This window comes from Chelonoidis abingdonii, chromosome 19 (assembly GCF_003597395.2).
Source record: "Chelonoidis abingdonii isolate Lonesome George chromosome 19, CheloAbing_2.0, whole genome shotgun sequence".
Classification (NCBI taxonomy): domain Eukaryota; kingdom Metazoa; phylum Chordata; order Testudines; family Testudinidae; genus Chelonoidis; species Chelonoidis abingdonii.
This window is the reverse complement of record NC_133787.1, coordinates 40,153,672-40,166,007: the sequence shown is the minus strand read 5'-3', so window position 1 is coordinate 40,166,007 and position 12,336 is coordinate 40,153,672. Positions and strand designations below refer to the sequence as shown.

The window sequence follows — 12,336 nt, the reverse complement described above, 5'->3', positions numbered from 1 at the left end:
CCATCCCTGCTGTAGCAGTCATTTGCACAATTGCCTTGTTTCTTTTATATTTCATTAGGTCCTCACTATTCATTGGTTTTTTTGCTTTCTCATATGCCTTGTTACTTTCCTTAATTGCTTTTCTACTCTCGTCATTCCACCGTGATACCTGGTGTCTACCTTTTTGCTATACCTAAGAGATCAAGTCACCCAACTATAGTGCCATCACGATTCCCTTATCATCATGGTTCTCTTCACAACATCAGTGCTTAAATAGTTCCCAGTTTGCTTTATGTATATTCCAAATGGGAGGTGTTTCTCCATCCTCAATATTGCATTGACTTTGATATGCTGTAAGTAAAGGGAAGCGATCCCTCCTCTGTATTGACTTCCCAGCTGCATCTGCTACCCAATTCCCAGGTCAAAATAGGAGAGAGTTCCATTCAGAGGTGACGCCTTGAGGGTGTGGGAGGCACAAAGGTCACATGCCCATCACCAGCTGTCTTGGGGGGGGGCGGCATTCAGCAGGGATCTACAGAGGAGAAAGGAGCAGAATGTGGATCCGCCAGCTCCTCCAGTGCAGCTGTACCACCCCTAGCCCTTCCACGCAGCTGCATCTCCAGGGGTCTGTACTGCCCTGCCGGAGGTCAGGGCTGGGGATGGGGCTGGAACAGCTGCTCCAGAGGAGCTGCTGGCATGGGGCTCCCAGGTGCAGGGCCAGTGCAACCATTTAGGCGGACTAGGCGGTTGCCTAGGGCGTCAAGATTTGGGGGCGCCATAAAGCAGCGCCCCCCAATTTTTTTTAAGTGGTTGAGTGGTTGCTGCTGCTGGGATCGAGAGGGACTCTGAGCTGCCGGTGGCATCTGCAGTGGGCAGCCCAGGGTGTCCCCCGGGTCAGGGTGCCGCCGCGGCAGCCAGCAGCCCAGAGTTTATAGGGGGCAGGTTCTATATGTTTGCGGTGCTCGAGTACCAGCAATATTCAGGGCTGGGGGCCCTGCTCCAGTAATATTTGGAGCTCGGTATCTCCCCCAGCCCTGCCTGGATCGGGCCCCGGCCTCCCCGCGGGTCTTCCCCCCCACGTCCCGCTGCATCCCTGCCTGACAGAAAGCAGCGCAGCGTCTCTCCCCTGCCTGCTTCTGTTGCTGGAGTAGAGCGGCTCCTGGCAGAACTGCTGTCTGCTGCCCCAGAGTCCTAGCGCCCCTCATCTCCTACTGGCAGGGCAGGCTGCCCTTACCCTGTGCTTCTGCCCTCGCCCTGAGTCTCTCCAACACCCCAAACCCCTCAGCCCCCCACACCCTAATCCTCTGCCTCAGCCCTGAGCCCCCCCACATCATGAATCCCTCATCCTCAACCCCAGTCCTCATCCCCTGCACCATATCCTCTCCCAGCCCTCAGCCCCCCCACATCTGAACCCCTCTCCTCAAGACCCCACCCTCATCTTCCTGCACCCTAATCCTCTTCCCAGCCCGAGGTTCCCGCAGCATAACCCTCACCCTCAAGCCCACAACCCCATCTCCTGCACCCTAAATCTCAGTCCACCGCTGACACCCCCACATCATGAACCCCTAATCCTCAGCCACTAGCCCTCATCCACACCCAGCCCTCTGCCCTCGCCCTGAGCCCATCCTGCATCATGATCCCATACCTCTAGCCCCAACCTCAGCCCCTGCACTCCATCCATCCCCAAACTCCCTCCCAGAGCGTGCACCACCTCCCCTTTCCCACACACTCCTTCCCACCCCCAAACTTCCTCCCAGAGCCTGCACCCCTCACCCTTTTCTACACCCCCACCCCCAGCCTGCACCCAAACTCCATCCCAAAGCCTGCACCCCTCACCCCCTCCTGAACACCCACCTCCTGCCCCAGCCCAGAGCCTGCACCCAGCACCCAAACTCCATCTCAAAGCCTGCACTCCTCCTGCACCCTAATCCCCAGCTCAGGACCTGTACCCCAGAGCTCCCCCCAAACCCTCCTAGAGCCTTAGGCAAGTGGGGGTGGAGTTTGCGGGGGGCAGGTTCTGGGCACCACCAAAATTTCTACAAACTTGCCACTCATGCCTGGGTCAGTGTGCCACCAGCAGCCCGGGGGTTCCACTGTGCAGTTGCTGCTTCACTTCTCCCACCTCCCAAGCTTGCGGCACCAATCAGCTGTTTGACGCCGCAAGCCTGGGAGGAGAATTAGAGCAGGACAGTGTGCTCGGGGAGGACGCAGAGCAGAGGTGAGCTGGGGTGGGGAGGTACCACAGGGCTTCTCGGGCCAGGGGGTGGGGAGCTTCCGCGGGGGCGGGGGGCACACTTCAGGGCGAGGAGCTGCTGCAGGGCTGAGGGGGCGCAAGGTGGAAGTTTCACCTAGGGTGCGAAACTTCCTTCTAGGCGAAACTTCCTTACACCGGCCCTGCCCAGGCAGCCCCATGTTCTGCTCCTTTTCTTCGCTGAAGTTCCAGAGAGACGTGCAGCTCCAAAATGTGTATCCGGCGCAGTGGGAGGACAGAACCCTGACCCCTGGAGCACCCACGGAGTCAGTGCCTCCCTCCCGCTCGCTTCCTTACCTGAATATCAGGACAAATGGCGTCCCAATGTACATTGATCAGGACACGGAACAAAGGCTTAAATATCGGGACAGTCCCAATTTTATCGGGACATCTGGTCACCCTATTGCCTTTGTCCCTACTTCCTGCCACTCCTCCCTTAGTTCATTTTTTATTTGGTTTTTAAACTCTTGTTTACTTAGAGGGAGCTCTGTCAATTGTTTTCATTTTTCAGCATTTTTTGCTACTTTTTCTACCACCTCATTTCCTGCTATCCCAACATGCTCTGGGATCCATGCTATTTCAATGTTTACTTCCAGTCTGTGCCAGTTCTATTGTGAGCAACAGTATTTCATTAACTATATTATTTATGCTGTCTGCAGTCCCATTTTGGTTGCCAATAGTCCTAACAGCGAATCTGACAAGATGACAATGGAGTAGCCACTTCAACCCCAATATTATCCCTGCTAGTTCAGCCATTGTAACGCCTACAAATTTGATATTCAAAAGGGTTTCTTTATTCCATGTACTGGGATGCAGAACATGTCCCCACTCTCCCAGTTTTCTCATCTTTAGACCCCATCTGTAAATATCTGGCAATGTTTGCCCCGTTGATCACATATGTATTGATTTGCTATGTTTACCACATTTAGATCTCCTTTTCCCTTTCAATATCCTTCCAACGTTCCATATTTATATTGGGGGATGATTTTCTACCCATAATGCATTTGTCCATTACTATAGATACTAATTTCTTTTTTCATGCAATGTGTAATGCCTGGATTTGGATTGAGTGTAATTTCCTTAGGTTTGTTTTTGATGCTGAACTAAACACTTGGCATCAGTACTCAATGACTGGTTATTAATGCTGTATACAGCATTACCATTGTTTTCTTATCCACGCCCCTGGTGGTTCCAGAAATAGTTTTAAGTACGTTGATTTTACCTTTACATTTATCTACCGTATTTTCAATGTAATCCCTCCGCATTAGCTCACTATCAAATGTCACACCCAGGAATGTGTAGCTTTTAACCATACCTATTTGCTGTCCATAGAGAGGCAATTTACAATCTTTCTTTCATTTTCCTTTCAGTTACTATCAGTCCTTTAGTTCTGAGAACTGAAAACGTAGAGCTTCACATGGTTCCCCAATCTGCACTTCTCCCATGTGCTTCGTTAACTCACTTCTCAGCTATTTCCTTCATCCTATTTGTAGCCCATGTGGCGAGTCTTGCGCAAACAAGGAAATGCCTATTTCTGCACTCAGCCTTTTCTGGCGATCGTTTAGCGTCATGTTGAATAGTAGAGCTGATGAGTCTCCTCCGCAGAGTGCCATTCATAGTTGTATATCTGCCAGAGTAGGCTTTCCTGACTCTGATCTGGAGAAATCCTTTAGCCACCTATATACTCTTCCTTTTATGTATACTATGCTTCTTCAATAGCTAGGAAAGCTACTATCATATATTCTTCATTTCTCATACTTTTTTATGCTTCTGTCTCAACTCTTACTGTACAATAAGCTGTTCCCCTTCCCTTCCTGAACCCACTTTGCACATTGTCGATAAGTCCATTGCTCTTTAGATATGTTGTTAACCCTTCAGTCACCATTCTTTACTCATCCATAATGTAAAGGCACTTAACCTGTGCACATCAGGTCCTGTTTGCAGATTACCTGGTTTCCACACTTGGACTATAACCACCTGTTTCCACTCCCTTGGTAGCTCATCCTTCCCCCATATACTATTGTCAAATTTTAGCAGTATTTTCAAAGTCCCTTTGTTAATGTGCTGTAGCATTTCATTACATATGCCGTCTCTGCCTGGAGCGGGGTTTTTGCTTTTAGCTATAGCTTTTTGAAGTTCCCTCCTAAAGAAGTTTCCATTTCATATGGAAACCTCATCTTCCTCCCACCCCTGCCAGTACTCATGATTCTCTTTAATTCTTTTTTTCCCCCTTAGGCAGATTTCTATACTTTCACTTTCACCATTGTTAACACTGTGGACTATTTCTGCCAGGACTTCTGCTTTTGCTTCACTAGAGCTTTTACTCCTTTGCCTTTTATATAAGGCCCGGTGTGGAATTGGTCTCACTCTGTGTTGCATTCATTACCCTACTCTGCCTATATCCCTCTACTGTTTCAGTATCTTTATTTATTTTTCCCTGGTACTTTCTCCAGCTTTCTTCTTTTACCTTCCTAGCAGTCATTTGCACAATTGCCTTGTTTCTTTTATAGTTCATTAGGTCCTCACTATTCATTGGTTTTTTTGCTTTCTCATATGCCTTGTTACTTTCCTTAATTGCTTTTCTACTCTCGTCATTCCACCGTGATNTATACTAGGTTACAAACATCTTTACGTGCAAAACTTCTGTTAGTCCATACATTTCTTGAATTCCTTTTGCAGATAAGTTGGATCTGTTTAACATCTTTCTCCTAGGTATTTTGCCTACGTGCATCTAAGAAGGGTTACATACGTGCAAAGATTAACTGGGATGATACTGGGATGGTAAGCAGAGGATTGCCATAAGCAAAGAGTTAGCAAATTCCTTTTGCTCTACACTATTGTAATGATGAGCTCAGATTTTTCAAACCCTTAATTTGACAAACCAGTTTTTAATTTTCTTTTAATGTTTGCCACTGGAAAGTTTGCTATTGTAAATATTACCTACTGTCATCTGACTGTAGCATTATTCCTCTCAGAATCCTCCCATGTTGGAAGTTGTGTGGCACCTTCACAGAGGCAACATTGTTAGCTTGGGAGAGCTGCTGGAGAGGTAAGCAGGGGTTTATATGTTTGCAGATGTCTTTATTCTCTCAAAACATATAGAAGCCTTATCTGGGATTAAGAACAGGAGTACTTGTGGCACCTTAGAGACTAACACATTTATTTCGGCATAAGCTTTCGTGGGCTACGGCTCACTTCTTGGGCTAAGTGAGCTGTAGCCCACGAAAGCTTACGGTGAAATAAATGTGTTAGTCTCTAAGGTGCCACAAGTACTCCTGTTCTTTTTGCGGATACAGACTAACATGGCTGCTACTCTGAAACCTGTCTGGGATTAGTTATGTGTGTCTTGGCCTAAAATTTGCTCCAGAAGTTCTTATTTGGCCATTAAAAAGTAAAATTGGTCTGGAACAGGGATCTTATTGTGTGCAAGCTGCGCACTTCTGTCTTTACAAGGCAGAGTATTACAACAGAGTTATACCTTAGAGAATAAATTTACCTCTACGCTATAAATTGATATAGGACAGAAACCTTGATGATAAACTGAAGTTATAAGTTAAGATCTACTGGAATGATAGACTTTCCATAGGTCCCATTTTAGGAATCATGTGGCAAAAACTTTGTCATCCTGAGAATTTACAGATTCAGTTCTGGTAGCAGTCATGTGATTGAAACCCTGCACAGCATTGTGCCACAGTATTCTAATAAGTGAAATCAAACAATCCTTCAGATGATTCTCTTATGGTATGTGAGGAGATTTCTTGACTCCCCTGATAATTATATTGCTTTATTTTTCTGTTACTGATACTGGGTGGGATAATTGCATGCATTACCTATTTTAATTAGTTGAACTTTGAAAAAACAACTATGTGACCTGAAGAAACCATGCACAGGATGTTAGGTAGTTTCTTCGAGACTAAAGAGAGCTTTTTTTCTTACAGTTCTTTATGGATATATTTTTATGGTGGAAATAAAGAATTAATTTAACATGAAATTTCAAAATCAGTTCTCTTTCTGTGGGCACATTCATTCTGAAATATTTTATAAAGGAAATAGAGCTTTCAGGTGGCACAGCTTTTAAGAAATAAATACTAGACACGGAGTCAAGTGGAGGGGTCTGTCCTCTCCTGAATGTGAATGAATGTTAGTTGGAGGAAAAACAAATATCACAATGGAGAGTGAAACAAATCAAACCTGCTTTTGTTGTCTTCTCAGCAATTCAGATACCCCTGCTGTGGTGGAGTGGCTATGCAGAAGCCTTTGTCTGCTGTGTAAACAGACAGACAATTCTTCCCTGGATGTGGAGCTTTCTGGGCACATACTCTCAGGTGACACTTTGAGTTTAGGCATTTAACACAGTGTGTTCTAAAGTAGTTAAGCTTTAAAATCTACAACAGACAACATTCAACTCAGAACTTTAGGTATATGTAAACAGTCTTCAGCTTGTATTCCTTTATTATCTGTTTTGATGAAGAGGGCTACATTTCTATATTAAAGGAATTTAAGACAGTGAATTCTTTGACTGTTAAAGAAACTTATGGTTTCAGGTTTTTTATTCCTTCATAACTTTGTTTTAATAATTAAGAGACTGTCCATACCAGTACTGGCCATGATATCATTAGAGTTGTGGTGGCTAAAATCTCCTCTTTCTCTTATCCTGTCCCCACTATTCTATTTGTCTTTCATCGCTTCTAGCATGTAGCTTTGCAAGAAAACGTTTAATATTCTGTTATATTACGTTAGTGGCCTGAAGTTCATTTTTTTGACCAGCATGGGGCGCTGGTAGTGATGTGTGTCACCAGCACTCATTTCCTGCATCCTGATCATGCCACCTCCGTATAGTACCCATCATCCATTTGGCTATTTAAAAAAAAACCCCTAATGCTAACCAGGATTCCATTTTATGTTTTCTTCTCTGCCCACCTTTTTGTCTAATTTTTTGCTTCTCTCCTGGTTCAGAAAAAGCCAATAGCTTGGTAATTTGACTGAGGAGTACCAGTCAGATCTTTTGACCAGTGCACTTGGTCAGGTACTGCCAGGCAAACTGAGGTATTCGATTGAAATTTCTACATGTTCACTGTTCAAATACATGCATTTTTGAAAATTCAACATTCAGTCTGAGATTTTTGTCTGCACTGAGTGAATCTCTTCTAATAGTGGTGTGGGTTAATCCTTTTCCACAGATCTCCTCAGGCACAGTGGGATTTCTCTTCTGAAGAGGCTCACCTGGAGTGTAAAACTCCAAAGAGCCAATTAACTCTTCATACATTTGAATTTGTGGCATGAGGAAAAGATGATAAATCACTTTGTAAAATTATTTTGCGTAAGATGTGTAACAAACAACGTATTGGCATTCTGTTGTATTGATTGGATGACACTGGAATATGAGAGTCAATGCACTGTCTGATCTATTTAAGTTCTTACATGGCCACTATGATTGAGGTATCTGAGCACCTCTGTGATATCTGATGTCTCTGGTCATTCCGTATATGAAATAATTTTACCTCTAAGGAGATAGTGAGGTTGCCCAACACTAGGCTAACTTTGCTGTGTAACAAATGAAACTTTACCAGTAAGTAGCCCTTCTGGGAGACTGGATATGTTCTTTCATTGTAGGTTGAAGGGAATGCTGAAACAGTTGTTCGTTCTTGATTTGCAGACTTTGTGATCGTGTTTCTTCAGAATGGATTTCAGCCAACATCAGATCTGGGAAAGAAGGTGGAATTCCAAAAAATCCACCATGTAAGGGCAAAATGCTATTATTTATACTGTCTTTTTTTTTTTTTTTTTAAACACCATTGATATATGTGGTGCTTTATAGCACACAGAATAAGACACAATCTGTGCTGCAAATTGCTTACAATTTAACATAGACAGGACAATAAGTCAGGAGAGCAATCGGAGAGATAAACAGTGAGGAGACCAATGCAGAGGTGATTCTTTGAGAGTTTATCATGGACCTTCCTGAACTAATTTATGAAACTGGCTTTTTTTCAAAACCAATATGCTTTGTAAAAATTATTTTTGGGATGATGAATTGTCATAGTAACTCTTTTCAGGGTCACCATTTTCTTTTCTACATACAGATTTTGCTTGATTGCTCTGCTTCCTTTCCAGTGTGCTGTGCAAAATACTGTGAAGTAATGGGGGAAAAAAAAAAGGGGACATCCTACATATTGTGTTTATACTACAAATAATTGTATGTTAGCAGTTAATCTTTAAATTAGGAATTTTAGGATCATTTAATTTTTGAGCCAATATACTGTGTCTGAACATACTTACAGCCTTCTTAAATGCTAAATGGTCTTAATTTGTTAATTTTAAATAGATCTGTTATGCTGTACTGCAAAAAATGTTGACATGTAAGTATTGATTATTTATAATTTGGGGCTTTGTACAATTTACTAGGATTGTACTTTGCTAGTCATACCTCCATTCTTTCCTGGGAGATTTCCAAGGGCATTAAGGAGTTGTTTGCCAGTGATGGATTTCCTCTGTTGTGTTGCATCATGTACATCACTAGTCATTTAAGATACCTCTGATGCACCTTCCCCCATGAGCTTTCTCTTGCATTGCAGATAACCCCTTGTTCTTTTATACTAGCTCTCTGACTAAGAACTTGGAATTTACATGTTTTATACAAGTGACTTGGTGCTAAGTCACTGTGACACCATAACGCTGCAACTTTAACTAGCAGAATAACTTTTTGTAAAATTTGAAATATCTTTATATAGTAATGTGCTAATAACAATGAGCCAAGAATGAGACCTTGTAATTTAAATTGCACGTGTAATCTTCAAATTACTAGTCTCCCTGAATTTTTCCATGAATCATTTATCCATCTTGTGTTGGGCAGTCCTGACGATATTGCTGAGTGGGCAAGAATAGTAATGCCTGGATTTTCATCACAATACAAAAAAGACCAAACAGAAGTCAAAGCATTTCTGATCAGCAGCAGATGATCTTCCTCACCTGTTTCTGTGTTGTCCATGTAGCTGTCTCTCTGCAGGGTGAGCACCCAGTCATTGCCAATGATGCTTTGTAGACTAGCATATTTTCCTGATCCTCACATGTGGCTGTCATGCTGTTGACCAGTTGTTCATCTGGTTTCTCAGTGCCAATATAATACAGCCCAGAACTGTATATAAACTGCAGGGTATTCCACAAAAGGGAAAATAATAAGGTCTTGAATACTAATTCTTAAATTTAGCTTGTTTAATTTACATCTGTGACACTACTGGGCTCTTTACACTACACTTCAGTAACTAATCAACTGCCTTAAAGCAGATTTAGATTTTATTTAAAATAACTTAATGATTTAACAAAGACCTTGGTCTGGGGGAGAAGTGTCTGCATGAGACAAGCAGTGGGAGCATTATGCTTTATATTAGGTATACAGTGATAGTGAGCTCCTGTGTCTGTAGATCAGTGGTTTTTCTCCTCTCTCCTCTATTTCACATTAATTTATTCCCCTTTAGGAGGGGAGAAAATAGCAGAGTCTGGCAGATAAGGAACAAGTTTGGGGCATCTGTATGTCTTCTGAATCCCAGTACATTTCCTTTTAAAAGTAGGTCATGAGAGAACCCCACTCTTAATCCAAGGGCTCTTTCCTTAAAGCTCAGGAGTTCTTTATTGATTTCCCTTCAGTCATTGAGGCTTTTGAAGATGCGATGGAGCAAGAAACAGAAAAGCTGTTCTTTCTATCACATTCACTAGAGCAGTGGTTTTCAATCTCTTTCCACTTGTGGACCCCTTAGAAAATTTCAGATGGAGGTGTGGATCTCCAGGGGTCTGCGGACCACAGGTTGAAAACCACTGCACTAGAGTAAAAGATCAGCATTTTGTCTGGTCAATAACTGTAACTTGGTGGGCCAAGACAGTATAGGGTGTGAGTTGCCAGTGCACTTTGTTGTCTTCATCAGCAATTAATGCAGTAGGCCTAGTCTTCGCTTGAGTGTTACTTAGTAGATATACCATGGGAAAACCCCAGAGTTGGGACGGACAGTGGTGAATTAACAAGCTGCATTCTGCTTTCTCTTTAATATAGTGAGGAGAATTAGTCGTCCACTAAAGAATAAGTGAATATATGATCTTCTAGCATAAACTACCTTCCTCCATGCAGAATTCTATTGTCTTTAGTGGAACGCCAAACAGGTGCAAGGATCTACACTAGCACATCAAACTTCAGAACCTAGGGCCCTAGGGTTTGGAAATAAAATTTTAATTTATGTGCATCTTTGAATGGTTTAATTTCTAGCGCATGCTGGGTAGCCATTTAAAGTGATTCAAGGTTAGTATTAGTAGCATTTAAGCCCTTATGTTATTTTGAGAAATTTTTATAAGATCCAAGCACTGACGAATGGTTCCTGCTGCACATTTCTCTAAAGGGGTCACCTCCTTAAAGGATGCATATGTTGCTTGTTCTTATTAGTTCCTCCATGTTGTTTAATGACACCTTTCTTTCTCTTTGTCATAGTATTCTTTCCCCAATCTGAACCTTAGAGTCCAAAAAATGAGGTACTAGCATGAATTCCTCTAAGCTTAATTACCAGCTTAGATCTGATACGCTGCCACCAATCAGGACTCTGAGTGCCTGATAAACTCTGGTCTCCCCAAAAACTTCCCTGGGGACCCCCAAGACCCAGACCCCCGGATCCTAACACAAGAAAAGTAAACTCTTTCCCTCACCAGTGCTTCTCCTAGGCTTTTCCTCCCTGGGTTACCCTGGAAGATACTGTGATCCAAACTCCTTGAATCTTAAAACAGAGGCTTCCACCTCTACCCCTCCTCTCTCTCTCCCACCAAGTTCTTGGAGAGCACAGACTCAATACCTTAGCATGAACAGAGGGAAAAAAAATTAATTAGGTATTTAAAAGGAAGTTTTTAATAAAAGAAAGAAAAAATAAGAAATCTCTGTAAATACAAGATGTAATATTACAGGGTCTTTCAGNGGTCAAAATAGGAGAGAGTTCCATTCAGAGGTGACGCCTTGAGGGTGTGGGAGGCACAAAGGTCACATGCCCATCACCAGCTGTCTTGGGGGGGGCGGCATTCAGCAGGGAACTACAGAGGAGAAAGGAGCAGAATGTGGATCCGCCCGCTCCTCCACTGCAGCTGTACCACCCCTAGCCCTTCCACGCAGCTGCATCTCCAGGGGTCTGTACTGCCCTGCTGGAGGTCAGGGCTGGGGGTGGGGCTGGAACAGCTGTGCCAGAGGAGCTGCTGGCATGGGACTGCCAGGTGGCCCCATGTTCTGTTCCTTTTCTTCGCTGAAGTTCCAGAGAGACGTGCAGCTCCAAAATCTGTATCTGGTGCAGCGGGAGGACGGAGCCTCCACTGCCAGGCAACGTGGGACCTAGACTGACTGTCCTGCAGCCGGAGGTAGAATTTTCAGCTTGGGTAGACAAACTCGTGCAAGCTTTGACTGAGCTAATGTGCTCAACATAGTAGGATAGCCACGGCAGCACAGGCTAGCTACCCAAGTATAAGACCTTAAGTACATACTAGAGTGCCTAACTCATGTCAAGCTGCAGCTACACTTCTACTTTTAGCTCACTAACTTGATCAGAGCTAGCATGTATACGTCTACCTGAGCTGGAATTTCTACCTCCAGCTGCAGGGTAGATGAAATCCTTCGCTAGAATTGTAAACACTATCGTACCATATCTTTACATGGCATGCAACAGGCATTATCCCAGGCTGGACTGAAATGCTTCAGACTAAAATACCTAGCCCTGCGGAAAGCAGTTCTGATCTAGATGGTATCTGTCACATGTGTAAACTGTTTGGAGCACTTGTATGCATGGATGTGCTGTGTTTTCCAGGCATGTTAGGGGAGAATCACAAGGCTTCTAAGTAGTATAAGGGCCCTACCATCAATCAAACCCTAACCACGCCCTAACCCCGCCCCTTGACCCCTATAGTCCCTCCCACCTGTCACCGGAAGTCCCATCCTGTGGGGGTATTACTTCCGGAGTCAAGATGGCCACATGACCGGAAGCAAAGTGGGTCATGTGACCCCTCTAAGAACTCCTCCCTCCACCCTCTACCAATCAGGAGGGTTTCCTCCCAAAAGGACCACCCCCGAGAGGAGATTTGACCAATAGGGT

General features: G+C 43.9%; 1 protein-coding gene across 1 annotated transcript in view; it reads left to right on the top strand.

The window, feature by feature from the left end:
* The window catches only part of FANCA (FA complementation group A), a 92,851-nt gene that overhangs the window by 21,833 nt on the left and 58,682 nt on the right, over positions 1-12,336 (top strand). The window contains 4 exon segments of the mRNA XM_075073850.1: positions 5,206-5,279; positions 6,443-6,555; positions 7,887-7,969; positions 8,556-8,589. Of these exon segments, the coding sequence (XP_074929951.1) occupies positions 5,206-5,279; positions 6,443-6,555; positions 7,887-7,969; positions 8,556-8,589 (304 nt within the window).